This window comes from Carettochelys insculpta, chromosome 30 (assembly GCF_033958435.1).
Source record: "Carettochelys insculpta isolate YL-2023 chromosome 30, ASM3395843v1, whole genome shotgun sequence".
NCBI classification, from domain to species: domain Eukaryota; kingdom Metazoa; phylum Chordata; order Testudines; family Carettochelyidae; genus Carettochelys; species Carettochelys insculpta.
Window position 1 is genome coordinate 1,670,048 of NC_134166.1, and position 23,468 is coordinate 1,693,515.

Here is a 23,468-nt window from a genome sequence, read left to right on the forward strand (position 1 = left end):
ACCTGTTCACGATTAGACTGGCTTTAGATGCTTGGCTGGACTTCTGTGTTGCAGTGCAGATTTCCACATTTTTCTTGGTGTGTAAAGTGGTTGCACAACTTGGAGCAGAACGCTGATGCTATGGCCTAGCTGGTAACATCTGTGCCCCTATCACAGCATTGTCTTGAGGCTGTAGTCTAGTTCCACATTAAGGTTCTGCTTTAAAGGCATGTGATTGGGAATGTATGAAGGAGTGAAAACAACTTATTGCAGGCAGAAATTTAGCTTTTGGTTCTTAAGCCCATGAGTGACTTTCTTTGAAACCAAACTTGGAAACAGTCATACCTCCCACTTCTTTGTTTTTTTAAGGTGCAGATCAGAGACATGAGCTTGGTGCATATTGTCCGTGTGTTTCATTGCTCATAGAGCAGAAAAAAAATAGCTTTTTAGAAGGGGAAAAGGGAGAAGAGATGAGTTCTTCTTTACTGTGGCTTAAAAACAGCAATGTTAGTTGTCCAAGTCTAGCCTGGCAGTCTGCCTACCTGTGTCAGGTGATGTAATGTGGGTGGTATATATCAAGATGCAGTGACTTGACCAGATGTTCTGTAGCTTGATGTTTGTTTCTCCAGTCACAGGTAGGATTGTCTTCATCCCCATTTGTGGAGGAGCTAGGCACATCTGCAATGTGATACTCAGGAGCAGTTCAAAGACTAGATTTTTTCCATGGGACTGAAAAGTCCAAGACTCTTTGCTTGAGTCCTTGATGAGGTGCTGAGTTTTGAAGGAGAATCCTGAGTCTTCAAACTCTTATAGTGCAAATGGACAAAATTTTCTACATTTTTAATCAGAATGTCGGTATCTTTAGTGTATCTACCACACTCTCCCATATTTATGCATTGGAAGAGCCTTGTTTCCTTAAATACCATAGGACTCTAAGGATTCTCATGTTACAGCAGACTTAGGGGATGTGTATATGTGTTAGCATAGAAAGCCACACTTGAGGTTGTTTTTTTACTGTCTGTAGTGATCCGTATGTCAGTGTTAAGCCCACAAGTGATGTGTGGGAGCTGTGTGATCAGACACCTAAGCAACATTCTGTGGCAGAGTGGACGGAGGTCAGTCAAGATTTCTGCAGTGTTTTTGCACCAGCTTTCCAGATTTTCTGCTGGTAGAAAGAAGTTAACATTTGGTTGAGCATTTCTATCCACCTCCCTTGATGCTGTGTTATGGACTGCATTTAAATAATTGGGATCATATTGGACAACTGCGAGAGATCTTCAAATTATAGGTTCTTTCATCCCAAAAATGCATAGTTAAGTACAGAGGAGAATTATAAATTCAGGGACACAGCTCCCACGGGCTTAGTGTTGTACATGTGACCCCAGGCCTTACACCCCCTTTGACACCTTTCCTCCAGGTCAGAATCCACTCCTGCATCCCTGCGCCCTCCCAAACACAGCACAACTGTCCCATACCTGGAGCTCATAGAATCACAGGGCTGGAAGGGACCTCAGGAGGTCATCTACTCCAGCCCCCTGCTTCAAGCAGGATCAACCCCCACTAAGTCATCACAACCAGGACCTTGTCAAGCTGTGACTTAAAAACCTCTACGGATGGAGAATCCACCACCTCTCTAGGCAGCACATTCCAATGATTCACCACCCTCCAGATGACAATTTTTTTCCTAATATCCAACCTACACCTCTCCCTCTGTAACATCAAACCATTACTCCTTGTTCTGCCATCTGACACCACTGTGAACAGTTTCTCACCCTCCTCTTTAGAACTCCCCTTCAGGAAGTTAAAGGCTGCTATTAAATCAGTCCTAAGTCTTCTCTTCTGTAAACTCAACAAGCCCAAGGTCCTCAGCCTATCCTCATAGGTCTTGTGCTCCAGCCCCTTAATCGTTTTTGTTCCCCTCTGATGAATCTGCTCGAGCACATCCACATCCTTTTTATACTGGGAGGCCCAAAACTGGACGCAGTATTCCAGATGTGGCCTCACCAGTTCCGAATGGAGGGGAACACAACCACTTTTCTAGATCTGCTCAAAATGCTCGTCCTAATGCACCCTAGTATGCCATTAGCCTTCTTGGCTAATGAGTAAACAAGGGCACCCTGTTTACTCATTTCCAGCCTTTCATCCACCATAACCCCTAGGTCCCTTTCTGCTGTACTGCTGCTTAGCCAGTCGGTCCCTAGCCTGTAATAATGCTTGGGATTCTTCTGCCCCAGATGCAGGACTCTGCATTTCTCCTCATTGAACTGCATCAGAATTCTTTTGGCCCAGTCTTCCAGTTATCCAGGTCACTCTGGATTCTCTCTCTACCCTCCAAAATATCTGCCTCTCCTCCAGTTTTGTGTCATCCGCAAACTTGCTGAGGGTTCAATCCAGTCCCACATCCAGGTCTTTAATAAAGATGTTGAACAACACCGGCCCCAGAACCGAGCCTATCAGCACTCTGCTTGAAACTGACCATTGAGATATTGAGCCATTGACCACTACCCTTTAGGCCCACTGTCAAGCCAGCTTTCTATCCATCTTATAGTCCAAGGATCCAATCCATGTTTCCTTAACTTATGGGCAAGAATGTTGTGGGAGGCTGTATCAAAAGCTTTGCTGAAGTCAAGGTGTATTACATCCACTGACTTCCCCATGTCCACTGAGCCTGTTACCTCGTCATAGAAGCTAATCGGATTGGTCAGGCATGATTTGCCCTTGGTGAATTCATGTTGGCTACTTTTGATCATTTCCCCTCTTCCAAGTGCTCCAAAATTGGATTCCTTGAGGATCCCCTCCATTATTTTCCCAGGGATTGAGGTAAGACTGATCAGTCTATAGTTCCCTGGATTGTCCTTTTTTCCTTTTTTAAAGATGGGCAATACATTTGCCTTTTTCCAGTCATCCGGGATCTCTCCCAATCTCCAAGAATCTTCAGAGATAATAGCCAAAGGCTTGGCAGTGACATCTGCCAATTCCCTCAGTACCCGTGGGTACATTAAATCCAGACCCATGGATTTGTGTACATCAGGTTTTTCTAGATAGCTCATAAGAACGGCCATCCTGGGTCAGACCAAAGGTCCATCCAGCCCAGTATCCTGTCTGCCGACAGTGGCCAGTGCCAGGTGCCCCAGAGGAGGTGAACCGAAGACAATGATCAAGCGATTTGTCTCCTGCCATCTGTCTCCAGCCTTTGACTAAAGGCCAGGGGCACCATATTTTACCCTTGGCTAATAGCCGTTTATGGACCTAACCTCCAAAAATTTATCAAGCTCTATTTTAAACTCTGTTAGAGTGCTGGCCTTCTCAGCCTCCTCTGGCAAGGAGTTCCACAGGTTGACTGTGCGCTGTGTGAAGAAAAATTTTCTTTTATTAGTTTTGAACCTACTACCCATTAATTTCATTGGTGTCCTCTAGTTCTTATATTATGGGAACAAGTAAATATTCACTTTCTCCACACCATTCATGATTTTATATACCTCTATACCTGTTCCTTCCCCACAGATGGCTACCCTTCCCATACTTCATTGTCTAGGACCGTAATGTGGGAGTTAACTTTGTCCGTGAAGACTGAGGCAAAAAAAGCATTGAGTACTTCAGCTTTTCCTATGTCATTTGTTACTCGGTTACCTCTCTCATCCAGTAACAGCCCCACACCTTCTTTGATAACCTGTTTATTGTTAACATGCTTGTAGAAACCCTGCTTGTTACTCTTCATATCCCTTGCGAGCTGCAGTTCCAGTTGTGGTTTTGCTTTCCTGATTACTCCCCGGCCTTCTCCAGCCATATGTTTATACTCCTCCTTAGTCAATTGTCCCCTTTTCTACTTCTTGTATGCATCCTTTTTGAGCTTAAGCTGACTAAGGATTTCCCTATTAAGCCAAGCTGGTTGCCTACCATGGTTGCTCTTTTCAACTCCCAGCCTCCATCCCAGACCCTGTACTTCCACCATTAATATCATGGAAGAATAAAGCCCTGGATTACTGATGAAATTCTTGGAGTGGCCCACCTCATGTTAAAATCGTTTGTCTGAGTGATCTCCTTTCCAAACAGTTTATGTTGTGAGCTAAGGGACAGTGTATTACAGCAGGGGTGAGGCAGAGAGATACATGTGCTCTGAGAGAGCTGCCCAGGTTATGCACCGCCACCTCACCCCTGGCCTCCACCCTAACCATCCCCTGCATCCTAACTTCCACCCAGACTCAGCACGTCAACTTCCATCCTGCTCTCCGGCACACTGAACTGTTCATTTGGGGGCCCCCAGCAGAGTGCGTATGCGCAACACACACACGGGGAGGGGGGCGCTCCTGTGGGGTTGAAGCACAAGGGGTGAGGTATCTAAGCTGGGGGCCACGTCAGTTGTGACTTATTTTTTTATGGGTCTGTGGCCTCCAACTCAAAAAAGGTTACCTGCTCATGGATTACAGCTAACTTCATGTTCCGTTCCCATTTTCACGGGAGTATTTGGCTGATTTTTAAAATTTTTTTCATTTGCACATTTTAGTTCTTTTCCTAAAGAAATGTTTAGTTTTAGCTGGTAACTGTTAAACCATGTTGTTTGCAGCTAAGTACAGCCTTTACATTAACTTTGGTGCTGCTCTTTGTTATCATGAGGATACAGGCTTATCAAGACACACCTAAGCTGTTACGTAGCTTAATTTAGCTTTTTCAGAGCCTAATATAAAAATTAAAAACCGTAGTTATCCATTTAAGAAAATCATTAATGTTTTTAGTAAATAAAAGTACCTGAAGTATAGCATATTTGAACTTTTTGATATCCTTATTTTCTTATATGATGGACTTTAAAAGGACATAGCTGTACTTAATTATTTTTGATAAGTATGTCTTCCAAGATGTTAGAATGGTAGATTTCAGCTTCATACCTAGGTTTTAGTCACAGAATGAGAGACCCACACTAGTTTTTGTTTTTTTTTCCTGCTTTTTCGGTGTCCAGTTGGTTTCTTAACTTTGAATGAGCTTGAATGGGGAGAATCAAATGAAAGGCTAGGGCTGCACTGCAGGGCGTGTAGTCACGCATGAGTATGGATGAGGCTGTAGTATGGTTAGTAGAGCCCTGTGCGAATACATTTGTATCCATAAAAATGAGCGGCAGATACCTACATTGATATCCCTGGATGCAGGTACCTGCAGATTTGTAGGGCTCTAGCTGTTGGAGCCGATCCTCTAAGCAGAGAGCTCTCCCACTGACTTAATTATTCCAGCCCCCACAAGTGGCGGTAGCTGTCGGCAGGAGCAGTGAAAGGAGTGGGTGGGAATGGTCTTGTATTGTGTTAACCTTTTTTGGTAAGATGCAGCTTTCAAGTGCATCACATTCTTTACAGGGTATCTTAACTGAAAGCAGCCAACTGCCTAAACATGATACTTTGCAGAGGACTTTAATCTTTTTAGAGAAAAAAATTTGCTCTTTTGTTTGACCTGATGACTTGAAATATATTTAGTCTTTCTCCAAAGACTAAGGCTCATCCAGTGCAATGGCTTCTCATCGTGCTCCAGTGCAAACCCCCAGCACCCTGCTCTTCTCTTCTTCACCCCAGAGCAACAAGATCACATGTCAGCTGCCCCAGTACAGTACAGGGGAGCGTGGTGGAACTCCATGACCTGCATGGAGGGGGGGAAAGCAGGTCAGCCTCCCTGCTGGGCCAGACCACTCCCAGTTGGCTTCTGCAGGGGAAGGCCCGAGAGTGAACACCTTAGTTCGGCTAAAAATGAGGATGGGCTGAAACAATAACTGTATGAAAACTATTGTCCACAAATAAAAATGGACACTTATGAAAGTGGTGGTGCCTTTGGCCTCCGTGCTCAGAGCAGGTCCTTCAGGGGCTGGCACAAGGCTGTGGTTCTCTCTCTCCACCATGGCATATTGATTGTGGGAACTTAGCAGGATGTATTTTCCCCTTACGACCTGTTCACAGTGCTCAGATGGGTTAGAACCATGTGATGCACCTGTTCACACGGGGGTCTGCACCTGGTCCAGGGACCTGTGTTGGGTTTTTTAGGGGAATTCAGTGCAGTGGTGGCAGGAAGTGGTGCTCTGGATACCCTGTGTGCATCCAGTTCCAGCAGGTCAGGTTGCCATAGGGCAGTTCTCTGGCGTAGACATGGGTCCTTGCTTGTTTCTTACCAAACATAGTGGTTTTGTAAAGAAAACTGGTGGACTTTTTAGGAAAGCTAAACCAGTATCTGTTGGTGTCAGTGGTGGAATCTTCCCTTTGCTGTGGCTGAATGGTTTTCATGGAATATCCATCTGGCTCCTAGCTGGCTAAGACCTCAGCTGTAGTAGCCAGCAGCCTTGTCCCCTTGCTCCTGCAGTGTAGAGGTCTAGCTCCATTCCCTGTTCTTTGGCCCCACTGTGCTGAAGCTCTTCCCCCACCTTGTGTGTTCTGTTGGGTGCAATCCAGTAGGGAAAACCCAATCATGGGACGTGCCAGGTTGTGTAAGGCTGAGAACAAAAGCATCCTGCACTGCACCTGTGGGTTAATTTGCCCAACTGAACAGGAAGCCAGCCATCTGTGTGCCACATTGGTGAGGCAGGAGTGGCTGGGCCCAGTTGTTAACACTAGGGCTTGCGGGAGGAAGGACACAGCAAGGCGAGGGGCACCAGAGTTTGGGTGTTCCCAAGTTCAGTCTGCAAAGAGCGCCTCTGTGGTCAGAAGTCAACAGGTTGCAACTCTGTGTGAGAGACTATTTGGCTATATTTGCTGCTTTTCCTCCCTGTCACCTTGGTACTGATCCTGCTTTTATGCCACTCTCTCACCACAGGATGGACAGAATGACAGAAGATGCACTGCGCATGAACCTTCTGAAACGGAGCTTGGATCAAGCAGACGACCGGGATGATGTCCTGGCAAAGAGGTTGAAAATGGAAGGTCACGAGGCCATGGAGCGCCTGAAGATGCTGGCACTGCTGAAGAGGAAAGATCTCTCTGGCCTTGAGGTGTCCCATGAGCTTCCGGTGAAGCAGGATGGTGTTAAGGTCTATGAAGAGAAGCTGAACGGGAGCCTGAGACCCCACGCAGATGGCAGGACAGCAGGGCGGCCAGGCAAGGAGAACATTAATGATGAGCCAGTGGACATGAGTGCAAGGAGAAGGTAGGCCAATGAGCAACTGAATTTGTGTCCGTTCCATCCTGGCACAGACTCTCACTGACCTTCTGTTTAGCCAGATAGGAGGCCCCTGGTCATGGAAATCAGAGCAGCATTTCATGGGGCTGCTTGGGGATCTCCCATGGCATCTGACTGTCCGCTTGTGAAAACGGGCAGGCTCAGCTAGGCACATCCCAGCTGAGGTTCTCTAGGAACATGACCTGCGTTCTCCCACTCTCAAGAACCCTAGCCGTTGTTTTCCCTATCCAAACTACCCGCTATCAGCACACCAAGTGGATTTTGTTTCTTGACTGATAAGTTTGTATATGGCATAAACTACAACAGTAGCATGGCTGGTTGAGCAGACGCCTGTCTGTGCATTTAATAAAACAGTCCCACTCCATTTAGTCTTTTTATAGCTCCCGCAGAAGTGACAACTAAAGCCTTCTATTTAGCTGAAGGTAAAGTATGGTAAGTGCAGGGGTAATCAATCTTGACCCTAACCTTGGAGAGAGGGGTGACTCCAAGAGTAGGAGGGTAATTGTTTTCTTAGCAGAGCCTTAGACCGCATGTGAAAAGGTGGTAACCTAGTAGCTGGTGAGGTGTCTGTTTTCAAGGGGAGGGTTTGGTACGCCTTACGGCATATGCTTGTTGCTTGTGCACATCTGCAGTGCCTGCCCGCTAGGTTTGCTGCAGCTGGGCTCCAGTTACTGAATTCTCTTCAGGCATCTCCAGAAGGTGGGCTGCTGGTCATTACAAAGGAGGTTTTGAGGTAGCTTCTCCACATGTGAGCTGGGAGAGGCTGTAGCACATACAGCAAACATCACCTTTATTTCTCCAGAGAATAGCAGGAGGGGAGAAGTATTGATGGGTCTGATTTTCTGTATTATGGTTTGGATGCTCACTTAACCCAGTCTTCGACAAGTGTAATCAAGAAGCTGAATAGACAATTGAATGAATAGTGTTCAGACCTGGGGGAGCGGGGTGAGAGAAATTTTAACTCTTAGTGGACTTAAAAGTTCTTTGTTTCTCTGACACTTAACTGTGAATTCAGCTTGGCCCTTGTGCCAACTGCTGCTTGTTGGTTTAACAAATCTGCTGGCTGTTTGAAGCCCTGTAGTTTTAAAAATTTAAAAAAAAAAAATTGGTATGGCAAACAGGAGGGGCCTGGTTTGCGTCCGGAAACCAGTTGTTGATGATTTGGCATGAACCCTCTTTGAAAGAGGCAGTGCTCCTAAAGGCTGAATTTCTTCCACATCCAGAACAACTGCAACCTGTTACAGGAGCAGCTTTCTCCATGTCCTCGTAGAAAAGCCAGATTGGAACCTCCTGATTGGCAGAATAGTTCTTTGCTCATCTACTAGCAGGGTGGCTTCTTTACTGGAAAAGTTTGGCAAATAATAGCAGGCAGGAGAAATTCCTCCTAGTGTAACAGCAGAGATACTTCCTTTGGTAATGGGATGTATTCTGGTCAGTGTTTTGTTCATTCTGCTGCTGCTGCATGCCCCTTCCACTCCTATATCTTGGCGCACAGGCTACTGATGACCGTTTGCCAGCGTCCCCTGGCCTAGGTGATATTTTTCAGTTCTGACCAGGTATATCCCATCTTTTCAGCATCTGCCTTTGGGTCTGTATGCCAGGCATTCAGCATTGCAGCTTCCTTTCAGATTTCATTACAACACATCATACGTCCTCGAGATGAGGGCCCATTTTCTCCCAAGAGTGGATTCTGTTGTACTGCTAATGTTTCTGTAGCAGGGATTCTTTTACAGGGTAGGGCTGCTAGCTGTATGCCCAGCCCTACTCCTTTCTCGTCCAGGCTTGGGACCGACCGTGGCGGAGTTGTTTGGTCTTCCCCATTCTGAGTTAAAAGCAACTGGTTTGTGATCAAAATCCTGTCGGTCTCAGTTACTCTTTTCCAAGTATCTTTTTCTTAGTGGCTTTTGCTGACGCGTGGTCTCTGGATTTAAGGAGACCTCCTTGATTTTTTCAAGGTAGCTGGTGTGCAGGGTTGGGAGGGTTTACATGTCTTCCAGGTCCACTCTTGTGGTTACAGTGTGTGGGTGATGCCTGTGTATTGTGGGCTTTTAGACGCTTGGCTGTCAGATTCTGACTTGCAGAGTTCTGGGTGGGGAGTAACCCTGAGATATGCCCTGTAGCAGGAGGGAGAGAGTCTTTCAAAGGTACGTTTGCCTGGATTATTTCATTTTGGCTGACAATAAGCCATTGTGTGTTTTCATCTACTCAGTTGCTTCTGCTGTTGATTTTGTTTACTTTATCACAAAGAAGCTCACTGGGATGGGTGAGGGGGAGGGTCAGAATATTGTGTTCATCCTTGCAGAGCAGTGGTGTCCAAAAGCAAGACACCCGATTGCCAAGTGCCCCTCCATCCCCAGCTCCCGCAGCGCGCACACACCCTAACCCCCGGTGAATCACTGAAGCTGTCACCAGAGCTGCCTGGCCCCAAGCTGCTCTAATCTGTGAAGTCACCTTCAGCCTTTCAGTTTACTCAGGGTTCATGTTGCCCAGCACTTAGGGGAGTGACCCAGTGGTGCAACAGACAGGGGATGAGGAATCAGTAGTTCTCATCCCAGCTCTGTGACCAATTTGCTCTGCAGCCTTGGGCAACTCATCTTCTTCTTCTGTGTGACATGTGGCACCTTCAGCCACCTTTCAGTGTTAGGAAGATGTGTGTTAAAGCTCTGTATAGAAGCAGAGTTACCAGGAATAATATTGGCCCTATACGATGTGTTATCATAGGCTATTAACTTGTATATTCCTATCTCATCCTCTCACAACGCCACGTGGGTCAGTCTGTGACAATGTGGATGCCTGGCGTGGCTGAGGGATTGCTCTCTCCTTCTGAGTCCTGGTTTTGAATTCTCAGTTGTCACTGCACAGAGGGGAGGGCGATATAGTAGATGAGCTGGCCAAGTGCTAGAATTGGACCCCACCAGATATAGGTGCACAATGCATAGGCATGGTGGTGTCTCCTGAAGAAGTTAAGTTTCTACCAATGATGTGTTCCCAGAAATGGTTGAAATGGAAGATAACCATAAAGAGAAACGCTGGCTTCAGAAGTAAACACTGATGAATCAAACAGGACTGGGCAGAAAGAACAGAAGAGAAAATATTCCAAAAATGTCAAGTATAGCTTAGGAAAAAACAGATTCTGTAGCAATAGAAATATGTCTGCTATTCAATTTCCCTGTCTTGTTGGAAAGGACCAAGGGCTGGCTTGGGAAGGCCTCCTTCATGCACCTCCACTTCTGTGTTTCTCTTGTGTGCTCAAAGCTGCTTCTCTTCCAGTAGTTTTGTTGCAGTTCTGCTCTTGTCTTGACAAAAGTGGAAAAAAAGTCCTGACATTTTTAGCGATTCTTTACAGATGGTCCTGTTTCCGTGTCTGGCTTTCACACTAATTTTTGTTGAAAGAATGTTAATAAAATCCACGAGTCACATCTGAATGTTAGTCCAAAATACTTGCAAGAAATCACATCAGCCATTTGAATTTAAGAAGACCTCAAAGGAGCCAAAATACAGTGCTTTTACTCAGTTGGTGTGTGCATGTGTAGAAAGTGGAGGCCAAAGATAGGAGGAGTTAGTCTCCTGGGACAAGCAAAGCAGCTCTAGTTACCAGGAAAAGGCTACAGGCATGGTGAGGAGAATCACAATCTGTTGAGACAAACTAATGCTTTTGAACAGACTTTTATTCTGCACCTGAACACAGACCACCTGAGATGTCTGGGTCTGAACTTACTGAAATAACCAACTGTGTGAATTGAAATCTGTTCATAATGGTGCATCTGCATTAGGGAATTTGTTACTGACCTCAGCTCTTCATTCCAAAACAAGAGCACCCTCTCATAGACATGCATCAGAATGACCAGATGGGCTTAGATGAGTGGTGCATATTCATATGCCGATGTGCCCTGATGGCCATAAGAACAGCCAGACTGGGTCAGACCAAAGGTCCATCCAGCCCAGCGTCCTGTCTGCCAACAGTGGCCAATGCCAGGTGCAAAAGAGGGAGTGGACCGAACAGGTAGCGATCCAGCGATCTGCCAAGAGCCAGACCAGTCCGTACAGGGAAAGTGAGAACTAGTTTAGAGATCAGATATTTGTACTTGCCAGTAAAGAGAGTTGAGATGCCTCAGACGTCCCCCATATGCAAAAAAGAATCCCAGTCACAACTAGCTCAGACAAGGGCTTATTTACATTAGAAGTGAATATACTCCCTGCCTTCATCCCAGTGAAAAGTGCAACAGCTCTTCCTCTACCTCTGGGGTGGGGGGGGGGGATGTTCCTCCCAGAATGTGTCTTGTTCTGCCTCAGTCCTGTCTGCTGTCACTGTGTTTGGGGTTTCTCCTGCTTCTGTCCAGAGAAGGCTGCACCAAACATTAGCTGAAACACCAGCAGCCTGGCGCTGAGAGAGAGAACGTCTGGGCCAGGTGCTGGCTGAAGGTCTGAGACACATTCATTTGCTCATATCTCCCATTCTGAAGTAGATGAAGCTTCAGTGGATCAAGGCACTCCTACTGCAGACAGTGTGCCCAGTTGTGGAACTCAGGAGGGTTGTGTTGGGTCAGACCAGAGGTCCATCTGGCTTACCAGCTCGTCTTCTGGCAGCAGCCAGTCCTAGGTGCTGCAGCAGCTCTCTGCGGAGATGAGCCTGAATTCCCAGTTTTCTAATAATGTGGTAGTAGGTATGTTTGGAAGCTGGTGGCTCTTTGTGGTGGGGTTCCACTGTTCTTAGAGGTCATGAGACTGCTTCAGATGTGTAAAAGAGCAACTGTTAGCTGATTGGGGAACCCTATCAGGGACCAAGCGCAGCCGCCATATGCTTCTAGGATGGTCCAGGCCCAATTCGCTAATTGTGCTAACAAGGCAGACAGTAAGCCAAACTTAGACAAGCTGCAGTTAATGGAGTTGTTATAAGCAACGAAGCCTAGTGCCAAGGTGCACCTCAGAGATTCCACCAACAGATGAGTCACAAACGGGCCAGCTGCAGGAGACCTGAGCATACTGCTCCAACATAAGACACAGCAAGTTGCTGAAGTGAGCCAGACCAGAGCTCAGTGCAGTGTGAGCACACAGTGCGCACGAATTTGAACATCAAAAGCCTCATTGTTAACTAAGGGATGTGGCTGAGCGTGTAGCGTGGAGCTGAATTGTCACAAATGCCTCCTTTGTTCTGTGACACCTTCCAGTTGCAGCCACCCCCTGTTCCTGTGTCTGCCTGTGGTACCAGTTTGTATTTTTGCCCTGCCAACCACTCAAGCTGATCATGTTGGGCCTTGATGTTGTGCTTTGTCTTCTATTCCGCTGCAAGGCAGGAGATGCCCTTTGTTACAGATGGAGAAACTGAGGCAAAGGAAGACCTTTCCTAAGACCACGGAGGGTGTGCTGGAATTCTGATCACACTCCAGGATTCTGGTCCCGTGATAAGCTGCACTGTCTCTGTATCCTGCAGTGGGGATTTGTTCTTTGAACATCCTGTCGGTCATACCGTGCCATGTTCATATGCGACTGTAAAGATGCAATAACCCACAAAGAGGGTGTTGATTGCCATCGTAATTGGAGTCCTTAAGATCTTTCATAGTAATATCCCAGTTCTGACGGTTAGCGAATGGCTTGCGTGGCTCTGGTTTTAATTTGTAGGGAGTAGGCCGTTGCAGAGGTTCTCTAGAGGAACAGCCAGCTGTGAGCTGCCAATCAAAACTTGGGTTTGTAGTTTAACTAGATTTCTGATCAGTCAGAGTACAGTGTATGCAAGAGTCCATCTCCATAGTACTCAGCAGCTGGCTTCACCTCTTCCATAGCTAGTGACAAATGTCTCTTTGGTAACACATCCTGCTGTGAACCAGCCTGAGCTGGCAATGAGTACCAAGATGTAGCAAATGCTAACCTCCATGCTTGGGCTGTCAAGAATTGTGGCATTGTGCAGAAGTGAGACCACAAAGCAACTCTTACATTATTCCCACTGTGCCTCAAAGGGAAAGTAAGACTGATCCTCTGTCAGTCCATTCCAGTCATGTGGGAATAAAAGCTGTGACAGGTCAGGAGATGGCTGTGCTCCCTCCCTCTGCAGCACCCCACCCCTGTCCTTGACACCTGCTCTTCACTAATTAGCATCTTGATTTCGTTGTGTTTGCAAGCTTCCCCGAGCTCATTACATTAAATTGGTGCCACTGAAGGACTTTTAATGTAACCATCTTATTCCAAATGATGTCACAATGAATGCACCCGTGCTCGGTTACCACTGGATTATAGCGTTGATTTCCTAGCGACAAGCTTCTGTAGCTGCTCTTCCTATCTGTTGGTTGTATTGACTCTGTGCGGAATATTTTTATCTGGCTTTTCCGTTATTGCCTTTTACAAACAGGTAGGTTTGGGGTATTCATATGTGTCCTAAACTTTGAGCACTTCCCCTCTAGCACCTGAAGCATCATGTGAGTAGTTGTGACTTTTCCAGCGGTGCTGCATGACAGGCAAAGGTGTCTGAAGTTATGTTTGCCTGTGCCCCCTTAATCTCTGTCCAGGGCCTCCACACCTAATTATCTGTGATTGCCTGTGTGGTTAATATTTAGCTCCTTATTAACATGTACATGCCTATCTAAGACATGGGCTTCTGTGCTAATGCTGACCCTAGAGAAAGCTGCTAGTGAAGAAAGTGTTTTGAGTGAACCCTTTTATCTTAAATGTGGCTGTTTTGTGAGCAGAGAGCAGTTCTTCCCCTCTCTGAAGCCAATGTGTTATGGTGTTTCAGAGGTGCAGCTGTCAGGAGAAGCGTAGCACTGTATACTGGTTCTGAGTGGGGGTGGCTGGGGGCCTCACCGGCAGTATGCAGGTCAGGGATTTTTAAATGGCATTGGGAACAGCATTGTGGTTCAGCTTTCTCATTCCCTCTGTGCAGTGACCAGGACAGGGGTCGATTGACCCCCTCTCCAGATATAATTGTCCTCTCTGATAATGAAGCGTCAAGCCCACGTTCCAGCTCCCGCATGGAAGAAAGACTTAAGGCAGCAAATCTTGAAATGTTTAAGGTAAGAAGCCCCACACCTACTCACTGGGGAGTGTAGAGCCCTGCTCCAGGGAAAGGTGACACCAGCTCTTAGAGGGCTGGGGGCTGCAGGAGAACAGTGGGCAACACAGTGATGCGGTTGACAGTGCTAATCCCAGTATTCTCCCCAGTTCAGATTTAGTACAGCACAAAGTAACTAGCTCTCACTAATGATCTCTCGCTATCAGAGGTAACCATGCAAGTCCTGTGTGATTCTGTCTGTGCAGGGTAAAGGCATAGAAGAGCGACAGCAGCTTATCAAACAGCTGAGGGATGAGCTGCGACTGGAAGAGGCCAGGCTGGTACTGCTAAAGAAGCTGAGGCAAAGTCAACTGCAAAAGGAGAATGTTGTACAGAAGGTGAAGTTCTGGGAGGTGGGCAGATGCATGGAAGTGTGTGTTCAGTCAGGCCCTGGGGAGCCCATTTGGTGGTACACGTTAAGGCCAAGCAGGTCTATTGGAACAATGTTTGTGTGTGTTAGTCCCTTTATTTTTCACTGGCTTCCCTGTAGGTGCCTGTTCCGGGATCTAGATGGTCTTTTTGTGGGGAAACAAGGTCATTTATCTTCTGCTGGTCTCAAGGGACATCTAGGTAGTTCTGAAGTATTACTCAGGTGTGCTCCAGGATCAGTCCATGTGTGCGTTTCCCTTCACAAGTACTCCACAGTGATACCAGTGTTTGCTGTCTCCATTTAGACTCCAGTTGTGCAGAATGCAGCATCTATTGTCCAGCCATCTCCTGCCCATGTGGGACAGCAGGGACTGTCCAAGCTTCCCTCCAGGCCTGGAGCTCAGGGGGTCGAGCCTCAGAATTTAAGAACATTACAGGTAAACATTATTAAGCCAACACTCTACTGTCAGTGACATTGGAAACTTTCTAGGTGCATTATTAAACTCCTTTTTACCACACACACTGGCTCCACAAAAGGCCAAAAAGAGCTTCTTTGCAACTATTTTCTGTTCATATTGCGGAGATGACGACTTTCCCAGTAAATATTGGCACTTCTGAATCCTTGGAATAGAGCTACCTTTGTTCTTCATGTGTGATCACCTGTGGGGAAGCAAATACACTGGCCACTGCTAGACCAGATAGCTAGTCTGTCTGGCAGTGTGTCTTGTGCTCTGTGTGGGGCAGTCTTAGGAACGAGGCTGTGGAAGATTATTTTTCTGTTTTGCATGATTTAAAGTGTGCAGCATGCTCTGTGTTCAGTATTCCTGATAAGCTGTGCACTTGTGTGTCCATTTAGAAGAGATTCAAACGCTGCCCAGCTGATTAGCAAAGCACCCACAGTTAGTTTTTTTTTTTTTTTTGTTTCTACTCTTGGTGCACATAAAAATTTATTCCACACATGGATGTAAACAATCCACATGTGTACCCCACCAGGTTTTCCCATTTTAGTGTTGCAGTGCATGCTGTCGAGTGTTGTTCTGCCCATTACTCTTTCTTTTCAAAGTGGATGCTTTTCAGCAAAGGACTGGGAGTGTTCAATAGAACACATTGTTTTGGGACCCTGTGGGATGAAAGGACGACCACAGTGTAAGATATGGGTGGTGACGGTACTGGAGAAGTCTGTATTTGGTCACTGTTTGGGATCATGAACTTGCCACTCAGTATATCAGATGAAGTTGCAGCGTTACTGGCATATAAACTGACAGAAACCCACCAGCATTTGTCTAGCAACAGGGGTAGCCACTCTCAGTGGAGTGGGGTCCTGAGACGGGGTAGTACGGTTGAAGGTGGGTGAGGGGAAAACCAAAATATCCAACTGGAGTAACTGTTTCCCAAAGAAGGTAAACACAGACAGAGCTGGATGCTGTTTAACAAAGATACCTTCACGTATGCTTACTGGAAACGTGCTGAGCCTGGATGTCACCCATTGTTTAATACTATGGAGATAAACGAAAAGCCGACACTATGAGCTCACTAGAACAAGGACTCGGCGTGTGCATGCCTGGAGCAGGATGTTTACGCTGACAAGCGATATGGATTTTTTCTTGGCATTTCACCCAGCTCTGCTGTAGGGCCCAGTGCTCCCTTGCCATCTTGCAGAACTCCCACCAGAAACGTGTCTCTTCACTAGCAGATAACTGCACTTACCCTCTGCTGTGACTGTCATGTGCACGCTCGGGCACAGATTATACAGCCACCCCTTTTTGTGAGTGAGCAAGAGCTAGTGATGGACGTCACCCACAAATCTAGACAGTCTTCAAATAACCAGATCAAAGCACCTGCTACAAAACGCACCTCCACCCCAGTTCCAGAAGTAACTACAGAATCTAAAATGCTGGCTGATCGGCCTCCTAAATTACTCCGTGTCTCCCTCCCACTTCTTCTGTGGGCTACTGTGTTCCCTTTCCTTGAGGAGTCTGCGCAGCTCGCAGTTGAGTTGACATTGTCCAGTCCGTCTATGGTAGACTCTTGCTAGCCTGCCCTGACTGACAGAGTCCCTAGAGGTTTCCCAGACTAAGTGACTGTGCAGCGGAAAAGTGAGGCTAGTGCATTAGTGCGCCTCATCTGTTTATTGGACAGACGTGGTTTTCACTTTGACTCAGCTGTGTTTGCAGTATGTTGCGTAGTCCAGAGGTCAGTCTTGGTAATGCAACCCTACTGTGGCTGAGAGGTGGCGAGAACCCCCATTGGGTCCTGGGGTGAAAGGATCAGAGGTTCAGCTGTCATACTGCCTGCAATGTTCTTGCCTGCTATCGTTGGAGCATTCAGCCTCAACGGGGTGAGCACTGTCTCCTGTTGGCCATCTCCTTGTGTTTATGGCATTTTTCCCCACTATGGTACCAGTTCTGAGGTCATGCCTGATGTGCCTTCCAGGTTGAGCCTGCTGTGTAAAGAAAGGGGGCTTTAAGGAAAGACGAAGCACATTGTTGGCATGTTTTGTGCAGGTTTTCTTGGTGAAATGAGACAGATGTGGACGCTTAGCTATCAGCCACTCTCCTTTATTAATCTACAGATTTTTATAAGTGAAATCCTTCCCTTTAATGGACTTCCACTCTTCAGCACGGACTTTGCCATGGCTCCTGCCATGTAGAGAACATTCTCTGAACCTTGCATGTGACGTCTCATCTGGAAGACTAGTTGCTGACTCTAGCTGTCGTTTAACCAGCACTAAGCACTTGGTTTAGTGGGTTTGGTAGCATGGTTCCGCTGATAGTTGTTCACTCTGCTAGCCAACCCCTGCTAAAGAACAGCCTGTCCATCTGTCCCCACTCCTCCAGCCATACAGTTTGTTGGACGTTATTTTGTTGTAATGACATCACACACAAGAACCCATCGGCACTAGTCGAAGAAACTGTTTGCCATAACAGTTCTATTTTAAATGCAAGCCATGTGTCAACCACTGTGACGTTGACTCTGGTACCTGAATGTAGTAGACTCCATGTGGCTGGCAAACTACCTACTTGCAGCTTTCATGGATTAGATGAGATCAGTCAATAGCAGTGGGAGGCAGACAGAGACAGACTGAACACTCGGTATCATAGATGTCCATTTCTGGGATGTGACGCCTCTGAAGCTGCCCACCAGAGCTAGATAATGCAGGTCCAGTTTCCAGAGAGCACAGGCTGATTCCTGAAAGGAGCAACTGAGCTTAGATCATTAATCTCATTTAGATGTAATCCCAGTCTCGCCACCTGAGAGGCCAGAGTGTTAGTTTTATAGCAGACTTCATTCTGGTCAGAGCAGGTTGTGTGAAATACACCAAATGATTACTGGGAAGGTTGGGTTAATTGGATTTAATGTTTGCACCCATGAATGTCGTACCTAGTCTGTTACCAATCCCAATTTGCTGATACCGTTTTTTTGCCTTTCTCCTGAACAGGGTCACAGTGTCATTAGGTCTGCTGCAAACACAACGCTTCCCCATATGCTTATGTCACAGCGTGTGATTGCTCCAAACCCCACTCAGTTACAAGGGCAGCGAGTTCCTCCTAAGCCTGGTCTCATCCGCACTACAACTCCAAGCATGAATCCAGCCATCAACTACCAGCCAGTAAGTTCTCTCTCACCTCTTCTTAAAGTTGGGTACACTCTGGCGGTGCAAGGAAGGGAAATCTGACGAAGGGTTTTAAGCCACTTGAATCACCCCAAGCTCCTTTAGAAGAGATGAGATGAGCTTCAAGTGAAGATGCTACATGATGCATCAGAAGTATTGACAGGGCATAAACGCTTTGCTGCCGTAAAAAAGACGTTTTCCACAATGACTCCAAGGCCCCTCTTGAGTGGTTGCAGCTCGTGTGGGCCCCGTTGTTTTGCATGTACAGTTTGGCTTGTTTTCCATTGTGCGTCACTTCTCTCAACGTGGAATTCTATCAGCTCTTTGTTGCCTGGCCACCCAAGTGTCTAGGATTCCTTCGTAACCTTCCCAGTCCACTTTGGACTGGACTGTATTGTTCTGCATGATCTGTAAGCTTTACCACTTCCCTCTTTTCCCTTGTTCTAGGCCACTTGTTATATGTTAGCCAGCACTGGTCTTAGTACGGACCCTTGAAGGACCCTGCTATTTACTGCTATTCATTGTGAAAACTGACCACTTTATTCCTGTTTGTTTCCTATCTTTTAATCAGTCACTGATCCAGGAGAGGGTTTTTCCTAATATTACATGATTGCTTACTTTTCTTAAGAGCCTTTGGTGAGGGACCTTGTCAAAGACTTTCTGAATGTCTGAGTACATTGGATCCCCCTTGTCCACCTTTGTGGAGGCCCTCCAAGAATATTGATTGCTGAGGCTTGCTTTCCTTTGCGCAGTCTGGACCAACTCTTCCCTACCAAATCACGTTCATCTATTGCTGAGAACTCTGCTTTTTACTACAGCTTCAGCCTAACCGTCTGGTATTGAAGTTCAGTGCCTCAGCATGTAATTGCCAGGATGGCCTCTGGAACCTTTTCTGAAGGTGGTTGTTACATTGGCTATTCTCCAGTTGCCTGGTACAAAGCTGCTAAAAGTGATAGGTTATGCACTCTAGTTACTAGTGCTACTGTTTGAGTTCCTTCAGAATTCCTAGTTGGTGCCATGTGCCCATGGTGACTTACTCTGCTTAATATGTCAGTTTATTCCTGTACTGACAGAGGAAGTGGATTTCAGTAAGCAGGGGCAGTTTTGTGTCTCATGCGAATAAGGTTTAGCTATTGACAAGAGCAAGAACCATCGTCCATACAAGGTTTAAAGGACATTTGGCAAATCAAACAGTCAGGGAGGGATATAGTGCAGTCGAGATATTACCTTCCCTTCTAAGAGGGAAGAAGGCGCCTGAAGATCATGGAATATCACTGGCAGTTTGGGGGCATGAACTTACAGCTGTCATTTGTCCAAAGTCAGGATGCGCAAGGGCTGCTTCTGGCAATCAGACCCTTAAGGTTGAGAGTGGATAAAGAGGGGTACAGCCCCCTTTCCTTGAATGGCCATCAGACCTGATCTAACCCTGTCTTCTCCCTTCCTAGCAGTCAAGTGCTTCAGTTCCTTGCCAGCGCACGACCTCCTCAGCCATCTACATGAACCTTGCCCCTCATATCCAGCCCGGGACTGTGAACAGGGTGTCGTCCCCACTCCCCAGCCCCAGTGCTCTGAATGATGCTGCCAACTCCCAGGCAGCTGCCAAGCTTGCTCTGCGCAAGCAACTGGAGAAGACGCTGCTGGAGATTCCACCGCCGAAACCGCCAGCACCCTTGCTTCACTTCCTACCCAGCGCAGCCAACAGCGAGTTCATCTACATGGTGGGGCTGGAGGAGGTGGTGCAGAGTGTAATTGACAGCCAAGGTGAGGAGCATGACTGCAAAGACAGCAGTGGCGAGGCCTTGGAGTCAGGGTGCCAGGGCTCTGTTCCTGGACTGGTAGCATTGGCCTGATCCCGTCCCCTCCCCTCCCCTTCTGGAAAATGGGGTTGTACTTGCTTCGCAAAGTGCTGACACTGTTGGCTCAAAGGGGCATCAGACTCTTCTGGCTTTGCAGTCACCTGACGAACGGGCAGTGCTTGGCTGCCTGCCTGCCAGGGTGTTGGGAGGGTTTAATGGATGCAAAGTGCTTTGAAGGTCAGTGCAAAGTGGTGTTGGGTTGCAGTGTGCTGGTGGGTGAAATCCCCTGCTGTGCTAATGGCACTGGGCAGGCCTGGGGCTGGGGAACTGCCCCTTTTTGTACACACGTAGACCTAGACTGCTACTTTCCAGCTGGCATTGCATGCAGCCCTGGTCAGCTTAGCCCACTTCCCGCTATCCTGTGTGGGTGGGGGGCAAAGGGAGACTTAAAAGACCCCTTCCTCTTCCCTGTACTTCGGAAAACCCCAAAACAAACTTCTGGAGTTGCCCAGAGCTCCTGTGTCTGGCCGGCTGCTCCTGTTCCTATGGCAATGCACTTTGGATCTCCATCAATGGCCTATCTGCTGCAGCACCATCTTTTCAAAGGAGTGTTTGAAGAGCACCTCACCCCATCCCAGTGCTCCGTCTGTTGCCATGGGAACAGGAAGAGTAGCCAGCAGCAGAGTTGTAAGAACTGTTATGTAAATCCTCTGCCGCGTTCCTGGGCGAGATGCAGTCTGTGCCTGGAAGGGGGAGCAGACGCCGTCTGGAGGGGATTGGCTTGGCCCAGGATGTGCAAACCAGAGTGTGCATCGTGGCTAGATGAGGTGTCTCAGATCAGCCCTGTGGACTAGCATTTGTCTGGATGCTCTCAGTGGAACGCTGCAGGGGTCAGCTCTGCACTGCCTGGAACCGGGCAGTTCAGTGCCTAGGTTTAAAGCTGGGCACTAGTGACTGCCATCTCTGGGGTTGGGAACTGGCTGGCATGGATAGTGTCATGGAGCTGGGGAGTGAGAGAAGCCCCTGCTCATGAGTAGCTGTGTAGAGAGGACTCAGGCTCACGCTAGCTCTGGGCACATCTTCTGGGCAAGCCCTCATCTGCTCTTGTCCAAAGTTCCTCCCCCCGGCCGTGCTGCCATGTGCTTTGTGTGCTGTCCAAATGCCGTGCGCCCCTTCCTTATGCCCCCGGCTCTGGGTGAAGCGAAGGGTGAGGTCAGCTCTGTCTCCGCGACTGCAAGGGAGGTTGTTTGGGCTTCAGGCCACCCCTTTAATACCTGTTCTTGGTGGTGGTCAGGCAAAGGCTGCACTTCCCTGCTGCGCGTGGAGCCCTTCATCTGCGCTCAGTGCCGCACGGACTTCACGCCGCACTGGAAGCAGGAGAAGAGCGGGAAGATCCTGTGCGAGCAGTGCATGACCTCCAACCAGAAGAAGGCGCTGAAGGCAGAGCACACCAACAGGCTGAAGAACGCCTTTGTGAAAGCACTGCAGCAGGAGCAGGCAAGTTCCCCTCCACCCCAGTGAGAGGCCCAGGCTGCCAGGAGCCAGCTAGTCCTGCTTCGAGCCAGGCACGGCTGTGTGACGTGTTCCCTCTCCTCTGCCCAGCTTTGGCGCCTTTCAGCTCTGCCCCAGTGCCGGATGTGGGTATCTGAAAATGCCGACTCCGGCTGTGACCCATGTTTCCCTAAGGCGCACTGCCCCGTTCCTTGGCTTAGGTCTCCCCGGGCTTCACAATTCGTGTGTTGCGCTGGCAGTGGGAGCCAGAGGGGGCTTGGGACTGGGGCTTCCGGGTTCTGTTCCAAGTTCTACCACTGCCTTCTGGTAATACCGGAGAAACCACTTAGCCTCTCCATGCTGCTTGCGGTGCTGTCCCATGGGGGCATTTTTCCATGTCCCCACTTCCAGATCAGAGTGCCTTGTGGCCCACTGGGGGACAGGCGTGATCCCGAATGAGCCACCTGTCGTTCTCAAAACAAGCTCACTTCGCTGCTGCTGCAGTGCTGAGCCATTCCAGAGAGCGCAGAGGAAGGGCCCTGCCCATGCTGGGAAGTCGTCTTTGGAACAAGTGAATGCAGAGATACAGGCAGCCCATTTGTCCTGGTTCAGGCTGGAGGGATCGGTTAAGATCCCCCCTCTAGTGCCATTCTGGTCAGCTCTCTCCATCTGGCAGCCCATGCCTCAGACCAAACTGGGACGCCCTTAGGGGTAGAGCCGATTGGATGTCCTGGAGTCGCACTCTGGGCGCACAAGGCGTTCTCCAGACCTAGCCCAGCGGTTCGCAATGGGCCTTGGGCAGCTGCGGGTGTGCAGAGGAGGGGGAGAGTCAGCGAGGGCTGTGCAGCAGCCAAGCACGTGCCGCTTGTGTGTGGAAAGGAGGCTACTCGCTCCTCTGCTCTGAGGGCAGACGGGCCCTGAGGCTGCTTCCCCCAGCCCCAGACGCAACTTTCATGGGGACTCTGCCATACACGGGCCTTGCTGCCCTTCAGGGCCCCAGCCTGTGCCTGCGAGGGGTGAACGCTCCCAAGCTGGGTCCTGGCGTGTTGTTCTAAAATGCCTCTGCCTCCTGCAGGAGATCGAGCAGAGGCTACAGCAGCAGGCAGCCTTGTCTCCCACTGCAGCTCCGTCCGTGCCCAGTGTCAGCAAACAGGAGACCATCATGAGGCACCACACACTCCGACAGGTGAGCAGCACCTGCGCAGGTGCCAGCAGCCTCCTGGGACGCACGGTAGGGCTGGCGGGGAGACAGCACATGGTCCTTGGATTCAGGTCCCGATGGCCAGAGCCAGAACCTCATTGTCAACTGCCCAGGGCAGGACAGTGTTCCCCCTTCCTGCCCCTCACCCCCACTTCTTCCCATGTGCTGCCCTGTCACTCCCAGCTGAGGCAGCAGAGCTCAACTCTGAGTCCAGAGAGGCTGCCTAAGACGTGGAGTAAATCTTTGGCCTTTTAAAAAACTTCGGACAAAGGCAGGGCCAGGCCTCATCTCCGGCTTCCAGGCTGGCTGTCGCTCTGATGCTCTGGCTCTGACTCAGGGCCTACCTGCCTGTTGTCTCAGCAGAGATGGGAGCTGTGAATGTGTCCATCTCTGTCTCTCGCCTACCCACCTCCCTGGGCGCTCAGTTCAGGACCTCTGCCAGTATATGTGGCTTGTGGCCCTTCTCCGGCCCAGCTGCTGCTCCTGGAACAGGGGGGTGCACGTGTTCTGCTTACTTCCCTCGTGTTCTCTCTCTGCCTGCAGGCACCACAGCCCCAGAGCACTATGCAGCGTGGCATCCCCACCTCTGCCCGCTCCATGCTGTCCAACTTCGCTCAGGCACCCCAGCTGTCTGTCGCAGGCGGTCTCCTCGGTATGCCAGGTAACGCCCAAAAGCCCGTCTGCGCAGAGGGAAGGGCAGGACAGGCTGCAAACGAGTCAGGCCCTTAACTGTGTTTGTCACTGGCTGGAAGGCTGCTCCTTGGCGCGTGGCCAGAGTGTGTCAGAGTGCTGACAGGGCCCTGCTCTGTTCTTCCATTTCTGGAGCCCTGAGGG

General features: G+C 48.6%; 1 protein-coding gene across 7 annotated transcripts in view; it reads left to right on the forward strand.

The window, feature by feature from the left end:
* The window catches only part of GATAD2B (GATA zinc finger domain containing 2B), a 77,011-nt gene that overhangs the window by 48,864 nt on the left and 4,679 nt on the right, over window positions 1-23,468 (forward strand). For 6 of the 7 annotated variants that reach the window (XR_012642859.1, XM_074980731.1, XM_074980729.1 and 3 more), the window contains 9 exons: window positions 6,760-7,089; window positions 13,997-14,126; window positions 14,371-14,502; window positions 14,839-14,970; window positions 17,973-18,143; window positions 19,592-19,907; window positions 21,237-21,439; window positions 22,509-22,619; window positions 23,178-23,295. Coding sequence is in view for 6 of the 7 variants with exons in the window: in XM_074980729.1 (XP_074836830.1) it covers window positions 6,760-7,089; window positions 13,997-14,126; window positions 14,371-14,502; window positions 14,839-14,970; window positions 17,973-18,143; window positions 19,592-19,907; window positions 21,237-21,439; window positions 22,509-22,619; window positions 23,178-23,295 (1,643 nt within the window). In the remaining variant the exon portion in view is untranslated. The remainder of the gene's footprint in view (window positions 1-6,759; window positions 7,090-13,996; window positions 14,127-14,370; window positions 14,503-14,838; window positions 14,971-17,972; window positions 18,144-19,591; window positions 19,908-21,236; window positions 21,440-22,508; window positions 22,620-23,177; window positions 23,296-23,468) is intronic. The other variant, XM_074980728.1, reaches the window with a different exon arrangement.